The sequence below is a fragment of the Poeciliopsis prolifica genome, unplaced genomic scaffold (genome assembly GCF_027474105.1).
Source record: "Poeciliopsis prolifica strain line A6 unplaced genomic scaffold, Auburn_PproV2 SCAFFOLD029, whole genome shotgun sequence".
Lineage (NCBI taxonomy): Eukaryota > Metazoa > Chordata > Actinopteri > Cyprinodontiformes > Poeciliidae > Poeciliopsis > Poeciliopsis prolifica.
Genome location: NW_026562404.1, coordinates 2,340,390 through 2,351,764, shown reverse-complemented (window position 1 = coordinate 2,351,764; position 11,375 = coordinate 2,340,390). Strand labels below are relative to the sequence as shown.

Genomic DNA, 11,375 nt, shown 5'->3' with positions numbered 1-11,375 from the left:
ATGTTTCTTCTGCTCTACCTCCAAAGTCCCCCATTCTTTTATACATCGGCCCCCCTTCTGCCCCCGTCTGCAACTGACGTAGAGGCTGGTGGGTGTGTGACGGGCGGCGTGTGTGTGTATGCTGTTGGGGGTATCAGTACGTGAGCATGAAAAAGAGAAGGGGAGATGAAGAGGTCAGGATATGACAAATGGAAACGTTTGGACGTTCACCCTTTGACAAACTGTGGCTGTAATGTGAACATCTGCAGAGAGAAAACAACGTCACTAGGTAATAGAAACTGATAAAAGTGGTATAAAAGGTGCCATGGTATGAAAAAATGTTTTTTTTTTTTAATTTTTTTTAAAAGAAGAACCTAGATGTTTCACATCAAGAGCTAATATCACACAAAAGAAACCAAAGTAAATGGCACTTGTAGAAGTAAACGATCCAACCCTACGTGTCCTCAGCAGATACAACAAGCTGTCCTAGATCAAGCATCAAAGCAACAATTTGATTTTTTTTTAAGCGAGGTTCTGCAAATGTTATGACTATAGTTCCCTAAAAAGATGCCACATCAGCTTCAGCTCGTTTGAAAAGCAAACACACTTTCATCAGAGTGGTAGCTTGTGACATGTTCCTTACATTTGAGCTGGTTTTAGTCATTTAAAACAGCTCAAACTCAAAATGTTGAGTGAGATGCAGTGTTATGACGGCTGATGTTGACAAGTTACAACGTCTCAACAGTCCACCTTTACGTTGTTTCTGCTGAAGGGAGCGACAATGCCCCAATGTTGGTTGTACGTTTTTCTGAGTCATGTTGTTTTTTTAATTGCTCAATATTTCAAATAATGCAGTTTTCCAGCGGGAGCTATCGATTATTTTAAAAAATAAGAGTGACCTGATTTACTCTTCCCTGACGATTGACATTTAACTTCAGGCAGCGTCTGATTCCTGCCATCCTCTCTCCATGTGTCTATTTGACACCTTTATATTACAATTGAACTGTCTGACACTCCCAATGACTCGAAAGCAGCAAAACGTTCGTCACTTTAAAACAATCACTTCCTTATCAGTTTTACTTTTATTTCACACACAGGCTTCACACACCACTAATGATCAAAACGGTCCTTCCTGTATTTCACAAATACAAACCAGTCTCATTAATCTCCAGCTATTTTTAATGAAGTTTGAGCACTAGCACTGACGTAGACATTGTATGTATGTTATGATATCTTATGTTGTAGTGTTTTTCTACAGTGGCAGAGGAAAAATACCTCCAGAATTGCTGGGAACTGAATCCTTTTGCTGCATTAACTAATGAAAGCTTTACCAAATCAGTTTTTTATTACACTCATATTTTTCAGGTTATAGCTCAAAAGCGGAGGAGACTCAGCAAAGTCTTTTTATTAAACCCTGGGGAAATGCTTGAAAAAAAAAAAGCAGGCTTACAAAGTTTTTTTTTTTAGTCCTTTATTATGTAAGGATTTTACAGGATGAATTAAAAACAGTAAATAAATCTTGACAATAAAGAAGCTCTGACTGCTAAGTGGCTATTTGTTGAACCCCATGATTGGATGCTGGACTGTAGGGCTTCATTACTGGGACGCTGCCAGGTGAGTTAATTAGCAAATGAGATACCAGGGAGATAAGACACTAAGAAGAAACTGATGTGATTAACACAGAAAAAAAAAAAAAAAACTCGCAGAGAACTGAACGAGATAAATAGGATATATACTTATAAAGGCTATACAGCATAACATATGGAATTTAAGCCAAAATGCACAGACTACTAAAACACAAACTTGAGTAAGAAACTCAACACGAATAAATTAACATATAGGCAAGACCCAAATGACAATAATAAACAACTGCAGAATAAATTGGATATGTGAAACAAGGAATAATAAATCCCAATATAAAGGAAAACGCTAAATCAGATTCAAAGTTGGCGACAGGGAGAGTCTGCATGTTACAGCACTGATAAGCAAAGGCCAAACACTTTCCTCTAAATCCAAGGTTTTATATGATACAAGAATGTCTGGTTGCACTTGGTTACTTTTAGTGGTTCTCCCAGTTGGTTGTGGCTGATTATCATTACCAATATAAAGAAAATTGTAGCTGCAGAGTTAGTAAGCCCCGCTAATTACCTGCCCAATCTGAAACTGAAGTAAAAGACAGTAAACTGAGAACAGGTTGTAGCGATAAGTTCCAGCTTTCTGTTTCCCCTTGAGTCAGAACTTGTGCTGAGATATGGATGGGATTGCTACTGGCTGCAGGCTCGTCTTAATATATTCCTGCTTTGAATTGCTTACAGTTACTTGTTTTCTGGGAGAGGAGACGTTGCCCCACATCATTACACTCCCTCCGCGTAAAGCTGTTAGACAACGGAAGAGCGGATACAGCAAATGAATACTCATGACAAATGTGTTACCATTTCAGTGGAAGTAAACAGGCTTTCCAACGATTCTTTGAGATTTATTGCCAAGATGAATTGCTACCAAACACATATTTCGATCTGGAAGCACACAAAGCTTATCCCTGTGTTTAGTGCTAACTGTAAAAGCAGTAGAAGCTAATATAGATGGATGTGTCTCCATCAAAAAAACATTTCAGATGTTAATGGAACAGTATTCAGAAAAGATTACAAAATAGTTCATATCCCTAGACCTTTTCACGATGGAGTAGTCCGAGCATATTGGTTCCTAATGCCACAAAAATGGTTTTAATGAGTAACGTTCACACTGGGACTACTAAACTGGGGTGAAAAGAGTAATCTACAACTTTAACAACTAAACACAGAGTGTTTGGCTTACAGTGAGTGATGCATTTTTCATTTTCTGCAGCCGACCTGCTTCTTCTTCACAGGGTTGCTCTGAGAGAATGGGTGACAGGCAGGATACAACGTAAACAAGTGGATGACGTCTTTTATTCAAAATAGAATCTGTCTGACAGGAATCCCACCTAATAGATATCACAGTATGAAATACTATGTCTATATTCACTCATTATATTTTTATATAATGGGGTTTTTTTGAAGACAGATGAAGCTCATTCTCTTCTTCAACTCAACAAAATGGGTCACAAACCGGGACCCACATTTCCCCAAACTAACCATTTTCTGTGAAACCAGGAAAAATCTAGCTTTTAGGCGAAATAAATACGAGTTTAAAACGTAGCTGATTCAGAGGCTGTGGTCTTTCCCTCTCAGAAATCTGAATTCAGGATGCTTTTTTCCTTTTTATTTATTTTTTTGACATGGATATTTTGAATTAAATAAAGATGAAAGATCCTCTGAACAGTGGGACTGTTTTTTTTTTTTTTTTGGATGCAATTTTAAAATGTATTGACAACAAAGTGGCATTTGTTCATGTTAAGTGTTCAGTGAGGTGGATTACTGAGAACCACTAACCCATCTCACTAAAGTCTTCAAGACTTGTTTTTTTTTTTTCCCCACAGTAAATTTACTTAAAATCTTGACCTGAACTTTAACATATAATTTTGAGTTCTATGTGATGGTAAATATTGCCTTTTTGCTCACAAGTATTTTCTTCTGTTATTGAATCTTCAAATCTCTTGACACGACTCATTAGTAATAATGCCATTATTATCCTCCTGAGTCGTATACCTTTGAGTATCTAACTTCAAAATATGTCTTGTTACATACTGTGATGCAGTATGTAACAGAACTGCTTGTGTAGAGGAGATTAAGCCAACACACTATGTGATTTTGAAGCTGGTATCTCAAAGACTTATTAAAAAAAAAAAACAATTAAGTTTGCAGGATTTGCCAGACTGCCCCTGGCAGGGAACATGGACTCCCTGTTTGAAATGTTCAGATGGGCTGGTCATGCTTTCACAACAGTCTTTAGGGGGTGTTTTCTTCTGATCTGAACCCAGCCCAGAGCGCTTGACCGAAGATTAGCTGACTTATTGAAACGGTTACAGTATTGACAATTCAGTGTGTTTGAAGAAGCCACAACGGCTCGCTGCCTTTAGGAAATGTCGGGTTAAGCTCAGAAGAGTCTTCAAACAGTGAGAAGAAGTCAGTAAGATGATGGATATCGGCATTCCCAGACAGCATAAATGGGATTCGTACCTCTTATTTTTTTTGCGACATGAACAGATCGACTCAACAACCATCTGTAGAGGAGAGTTGCAGAGTTCATCCTTGTTTTCTAATCCAGGTGGATCCACAAGCTTCCATCAAGACTCACTGGGCATAGTTACATAAAACAAACGGAGTGATCCAACTTTTTCTTTTCAACATATTTAAGAAAAAACAACATAAAATAAAGAGCTAGTTCAGGAGTCGTGTTGGGAGAGAGCTGTGTGGAGAATCACCACACAAGCAGCTGCACCTGAGAAGCACTCTTATAAGCGACCACAGGAATAATTTATTGTTTCAGCTTGGTCACATTTTAATAGAAAAACTAATGAAGGCTGGCGTCTTACACAGCAGTCACTGAGGTTGATGTAACTGAGCAGTAATTGTGTTATATTCACACCTGACATCACAAAAACAAAGAAAGAGCAATTTAATGTTGCCCAGGGCCTTTTCAAACGAAATCAAATCACATCAGGGCAGGAACCTAAAGGTACTGTATATAAAATTTGATGGTTTTTTTCTCCCCCCCAACCACAACAGGAGCTTGCAGATTTAACCAGAAAAGATTCAAGAACGCCACCTTCTGGCAGCTGAATATTCAGTGCATGTTTAGACGCAAGTAGCAATAGAGTAACACAGGTGCAGCTTGATACAGGAGAATATTATTTTCTGGTTAATTGATCTGACTTTCTATAAGAGAAAGTTGCATAATATATGGAAGACTTGCAAACAATACAATTCAAAAATTATTTAATGATGCCAAAATCAAATTAAACACCCCATCTATAGTTTCTTTATTCTAGATGGTGATGAAAGAGACTTGACTTTCAAAAGAAATGTAAAGTTTCCTTTCATATGAAAGCAGACTTTACAACTAATTTGGTGCTTCTGACATCATTTATGATTCAAGAAATCAAAGGATTGGGCAGTTTTCTTCTATTAATGTGCTAAAAAAAACAGCAACTCTGTTGTGAATCTAAGCTTCACTTTGTGAACTGACTTCTTATTACCTTTTGAGATGCACCTGCAAGTAGTCAGGATTACATCACAATGGTATTCCAGCCATTCCAGGCCATTAAACAGCACTACAAAAATTATTGTACATGCAAGCCTGCCTACTTGCATAAAAAAATTAAATTAAATTAATGGGGAAAAAAAATCCTTAGGAAACAAAACCTTCAAACTTCAGTTTGTGTTACTAATTTATTACAGTTCATAACTCTTATAAAAACAAATTCATTACTCGTGTACAACTCCACGGCTCAACGAAGATCATGTTGACTCAACGGTTAAAGATTTCCACATGGAGAGAGGTCATCAGCATCTTGCAGTAGGAGAACAGATTCACTACAAAAGCAGCCGTCCTATCAGAAGGCAAATCCCTAATTCTGCAAGCAAAACATTGAATAATGAATTTAATCTTAAAGGGTGTCCACTTCTTGCACTTCAAACCTCCGTTAGATTCTTAGTTTGTTTTTATTTTTCTGACATTCCAAAATCATAATAGAAAGCTTTACGTATACCTGATGTTCAAAGCTACACATCAGTTAATTGTAATATTTCTCAAGTTTAATACTCTAAAATTTGTCAAACACTGGCCCGACAGTTTAAGCGTAGGACTCTACAGATTTTTTTTTTTCTTCTTCCATAGCACAGTGCTAATATCAGGCACTATAGGTCTGTTGTGTTACTGAGTGATGAGAGGCCTGAATGCCCAGTCGTGATATATGGATGCTGCATATTATTCGATGAACAAACATAAAAAAAACAAAATAACCGATGTGCATCAGATTACATATCTACATGGTCTGTAACATCCAGAGTCTGACAGTACATGGTTGGAGAATGAGGTCAAGTTCATATCACAATGGTCTTCCAGTCAGTCCAGTCCATTAAACGGCTCTATAAAAATTATTGGAGTTTAAAAAGACAGGAAAAAAAAAACAAACAAACTCAACAGCACATGTTCATAAGACTGAAGGAGAAGAACACTGACGGGTAGTGATCCAGCGGGTTCCCATCAAGTGATTTTCCTCTTGGGTGACAGCGAACTATGATGAAGAGGCGGCAAAGTCATGGAATGAGGGGATTTTTTTTTTTCATGTGTTCTGAGGGTCGGGGAGAGGACAGGCAAGTCTTCTGTTGCAGGTTATGCTTCACCGAGTACCTGATAATGATGGAAAAAAAATAACTCAGTTAAAACTATCAGCAACACGACAAAACTAACGAGTCACGTATCGGTCCATACATTACCTTGCAAAATTATCTATACACATGGAATTTTTTCTTGTACTGTATTTTGGTGACTTTGTTAGACCACTTTTAAGTATTAAATAACTGTAAAGTGAAATGAAATTGCTGGCCTGTCATACTTTTAATAACTAAATGCAATTCAAGCCTGTTACTTTTAGAAGTTATCCAACAAATAAACAGAGTTTTGTCACTTTTTCTTGTAAATGTCTGATATTACATCAGCAAACATTTGAGGAAAAAAAAAATCTAACTTCACAATGTCAGTGTTTGAGATTTAATATATATTTTTTACTTTAATCACAGGAAATTTTCTTTTTTTTCCTCACAAATGTACAACTTTGACAGAATATTCAAGTCTTTTCTGTAAATGTGTGTAGTTTTTAGGTAGAAATTTACTCATCAGCAGCCATTTTTTTTCCATATACAATGACCCTAATAATTCATCATACACTGTTCAATCAAAAAAAGATGGAAAGGCGGTTGGACAACTGCAACCTGCCAGTACATGTTGGTTTATAAAAACGTAAGGAGGAAGCCAATAATCAAAAAAAGCAGCAAAGAGGCCCACTGTAACTCTAAAGGAGCTGCAGAAATTCACAGCTCAGGTGGAATTACTGACATGTGAATTTTTAGTCAGGCTCTGCACAAATCTGGTCAGATCTGCCAAAAACAGACCTGCGTTCTGTCTGCCACGAGCCAGAGCACAGCAAACAAGCACACACAATGTGCTGTGGTCACATGAGTTCATTACTGAACATTTTGGCCATCATGTAAAACACTAAAGCTAGTCAGCTGGAATGCACCGACCTCCCATGGTAGTGTGAAACTGGGACAGAGGTAGAGCTTTGATATTAAACACACAGCCCAGATTGTCATGGAGTGACTCAGATCAAAACACATTGAGACTGGTTCAATTCCCAGCGCATTTCTAAGCGAGTTGGATCTATTTTGAAAGGAAAGAAGAACGTCAGTCTTTTTTAGATTAAGGGGACAAAGTTGTCCAAGGTGTTGCTTCAAGGGGACAAAATAAAAAAAGATGTAAACTTATACAGATTTTCATTTTTAAACCCTTTTTTATAATTATTCATCATCCTCCTACTTTCTGTTGATTTGTTCTAGAAATCGCAATAAAACATAGAAGCTGCAAGGCACCGTACTTCTCGCCTAAGTCATTATTGCAACTTACCTTTCTGGCAAACTCGGGGAGGATGAAGGATGCTTTGTGAATATCAGGGTTGTAATATTTAAGGTTCATACTTTCCATTTCTTCTTTAGTGAGAGCTTTCACTGGTTCCCGGAAGTTTGTCTCCTGCAAGTCACGTCGAAACGTGTTGAGAAATAGTTTGACAATGAGCCATAAAGAAAAAAATAAAAACAACAATAAAAAAAAAAATAATCAGGAAGTCAGGACAAACAGGAATGGAGAGGGATGCTTACAGGATTTTTACTGCAGAGCATAAATCCAATTTGGCCGCTGGGATACGTTGGGATTGTGCTGTAGGCGTAGTCCACCACGGGGAAAAGCGTCTTGCAGAAGGTTTGCATCTCCTTTATCAGCTCCAAATGGAGCCATTGACACTCGCCTGTAAATATTAAAGGGAATGTGGTCTGCTAAAAAGCTTCCTTCATGACAATATGCTCTCTGATATGGTCTGACTAAAAGCCAAGTAGAAATAAGTAAAAGGAAACAGAGGCGGCTACATGAAGAAGTACTTGTACTCCAGCTTTTATTTTTATTCCCCAATTTGCTTCACTGTATTTCATTAAGATTGCATGTTACAGACTAACAAAAAACTGCTTCTAACTGAGAAGTGGAAGGAAAACAATACATTGTTTTGAAATCATTTTATGAATCTCTAAATAATTCAGGTTGGCCTTCACCAGCTCTGAAGATGTAGAGATGAATATATGTGAGTTCTTGTTTTCAACGTAGCTCATGCATAGTCATAAGCGTATAGAGGAAAACAAAACACCAACAAAAAAAAGTAAAAATCATTTTCTAACTCCTGACTCAACCTAACCTTCCCAATTATTATTCCAATTATGCGCTAGTTTATTTGGTGTATTATAAATTTCCTGACAATGCCTTGAATTTTTCAAAAACACTGAAAATTACAAGGCGTATGAATATTTCTGAAAGTGTCAGGCGTTCCAAAAATTTGCTTCAGTCATTATTTTAAACTTACCCTGGGAGCAAAGAATGCCGCCGCTTCTCAAAGCTGCTTTCATTAGCTGATAGTAGGACTCCTTGAACAGACTCTCTGCAGGTCCTGTGACGCAAAAAACACCGAACTTGAAATTAGACTAGAACCTAGAAAGTGGAAGAAAAGAAAAAATGAAGAAAAGAAGGATTTGCAGCACTCACCAACGGGATCTGAGGAGTCGGTTATAATGATGTCAAAGGCATCCTGGTTTTTCTTCATGAATTCGAAGCCGTCGCCAATATGGAGGGTGATCTTGGGACTGAAAAACCCTTTCGCCATTCCTGGGAGGTACTTTTTTGATACCTCTATGACATCCTACAGAGGGGAGAAAGTCAGCTCTCATGAGAAGATTTCTCAGAGTTTGTTCTCTCTTGGATGATTGCAACGCTTCTTCTTTTGTTCCTTGCAACTTTTCCCGTCACCCGTCTCCATCTAAACCCCCATCTCATTCAGCTTTTTCTCTCACACCAACTGCCTTTATGTCCTCCATTCATAAATCACTTTTGGATGATTGTAATAGAGACTGTGAAATATTTCCTAATATTAAAGGAATTTCTTCTTGCCAAATGTTTTGTTGACATGCGTTTCCACCTGAACAGTAGACCTTTGCAGCTCCCTCAATGGGCTTCTTGGCTACTTGCTTGACTAATAACTCATGTTCTCCATCAAGTCTCATACTTTCACACAGTTGCTGATATAATTAAATATTTGCCCACTCTATTAACTAGTTAGATTCTCCCCCCCCCCCCCCTTTCATTTTGTGATGATCTACTAAATTGCAGTTTTAGAGCATGACAAAACGTGAAGAGGTTCAGCAGTGATGCTCGTTTGAGTCAGTGCTGTTGGTCCCCACCTCATCTATCTCGCAGAGAACTGCCGACTCCACCAGCGGGTGCTTCACCACTTCCCTCAACACGCCACCGTCTCCACCGCCGATGATCAGCACCTGCAGGAGCGGAAGCGAAAATGCTGGTTGACTTTTTCTGTCGTGACAGATTGCAGAATCCACGTTCTCTGGATTGCACAACAGCAGCCGATGGGAGGTACCTTTTTGGGGCCCGGGTGGCTGCACAGAGGAAGGTTGGCAATCATTTCTTGATAGGCGAACTCGTCCCTTTCCGTACACTGGATCACCCCGTCCAGAACCAACACATTTCCATAGGTTTTACTGGGAAAGGGGAAGAGCAGCAATAAGGCACGGGGGGCTTTATTACATGTAATAAATAGATAACCAGATAAAGTCCCATTTGAAAGCTGGCTGCCTAATAGCAGACTGCATGTTTAATCATTCATGTGCATGAATTTGTGGGAGAACTCAAACCTATATCGACGGCTACGTGGATCGAGCTATGCTTCCCCCCAATCAGTGCTGGTTGACTGGAGCTAACAGCCATTAGCCACAGATGTGAGAGCTGAAGCACTCACCTCTTGAAAACCATAACATCTTGAAATTTGGACTTTTTGTGGTAGAGAACCTCCTCCACCTGCAGACTCATCGCCTGCCCGGGCCACATCGCGCAGGACTCTGTGAACCAGCCATCCTTAATGCGGTCCATAACAGCTGCCCACGGCCACAGGTAGGAACACTAGCGCGAGTCGAAGAGCAGCAACGTGAGCAACTTACGACTACAAAAGCCGTTTCCCGACATCTCAACTTGCTGCTTTGCATTTCGACCAATCAGCTTGCGTTGACGTGACACATGAATTGTGAGGACCAATAGTGACAGCCGGGCAGCGCGTAGTTTGTTTGACGTGGCACCGTGGTCGCCGCCCTGTCTGCTATGAGGAGCCCCACGTTATAGTGACGGGACTTCCGACCGTATTCTGTGATTCGATTCTTTTGGCTCGGCTCAGCAAGGAGAGCCAGTTCTTTCACGTTCTAAACGGAAATTTACTGAACATTTTAGCAACTATTTCATAAAAACGGATGATATTCAATTGTAAAAACTTCTAATGCAAAAAATAAAATAAAATAAAATAAAATAAAAAAAGAGAAACGCCAAACATTGTGTTTAATATGTGCTGTAATTTACTGTTAATACAAAATTATGTAGTGTTTCAATACTGAAATGTCCATTTCAGTCATTGGTTAATTTTTGTAAGGCCATTGTAACATTTATAGCCAATATATGATGCCTGTCTCCAGTTGGACACAAGAACAAAGAACAAGGTTTAAAATCCAAATATGAAGCAATAATAAAAACGATAATTCAGACCACACAATACGCACAATGCATTAGTGTGTTAGTTAATGAAAAGCGAATTCTCAGACAAATAAGAGGAACGCTTTATGCAATAATTATTTTTATCCAATAATTATTATTTTTTCCCCATTACCCAAATTTGTTTAGGGTAATGAAGGTTCAGAGGTTACGTCCAGCCAGCAACAAACAACAGGAGGAATTGACCCTCATCAGAATACCTGTCCAACTCGTCCTTTTAAAATCCCCACATTTGAATTGCTTTTTGAGTCAGCTGTTTCAGACTTCCCAGATATGATCCATTTGTGAAACAAAAAACATGGTTTATCTTATTGTTGCACCTCTCTTCTGAGGACATGGCTATCAAGATAATTGAATAAGATTCTCAATGTGCTCAGCCGCAGTCCACAGCTTACGCACACGACTGAGTAAAACACATATCACCAAAAACACATTTTCCTTATCTCCAGTTTAATTGAACCCAGAACTGATCAGCGACTTATAGAAACACAGAATTTAATTTCTGAATCACCCTGCAGTCCGAAGCTCAGTTTCTGGCTTCTTTGTGAAAGGTTCCAACTTTTGCATAGGGGAAAAAGTCTAAATCAACATTAAAATAATTAGTTGGAACG

General features: G+C 38.6%; 1 protein-coding gene across 1 annotated transcript; it reads right to left on the bottom strand.

Moving 5' to 3' along the window:
* Window positions 1-5,269: 5,269 nt before the first annotated feature.
* srm (spermidine synthase) lies at window positions 5,270-10,186 on the bottom strand. The gene is made up of 8 exons (XM_055049353.1): window positions 9,968-10,186; window positions 9,590-9,710; window positions 9,396-9,488; window positions 8,704-8,857; window positions 8,525-8,608; window positions 7,776-7,921; window positions 7,525-7,647; window positions 5,270-6,252 (listed from the first exon to the last, which is right to left on the bottom strand). Exons 1-8 carry the CDS (start codon window positions 10,096-10,098, stop codon window positions 6,235-6,237), a joined length of 870 nt encoding a protein of 289 aa, XP_054905328.1. The 5' UTR covers window positions 10,099-10,186; the 3' UTR covers window positions 5,270-6,234.
* Window positions 10,187-11,375: the final 1,189 nt, after the last annotated feature.

Coding starts and splice junctions, on each gene's coding strand:
- srm (XM_055049353.1), bottom strand. CDS start 10,098: ATGGACCGCATTAAGGATGGCTGGTTCACAGAGTCCTGCGCGATGTGG. Junction 7,922..8,524: donor CGGCATTCTTTGCTCCCAGG/GTAAGTTTAAAA, acceptor TAATATTTACAG/GCGAGTGTCAATGGCTCCAT. Junction 7,648..7,775: donor TGCTCTGCAGTAAAAATCCT/GTAAGCATCCCT, acceptor CGTGACTTGCAG/GAGACAAACTTCCGGGAACC.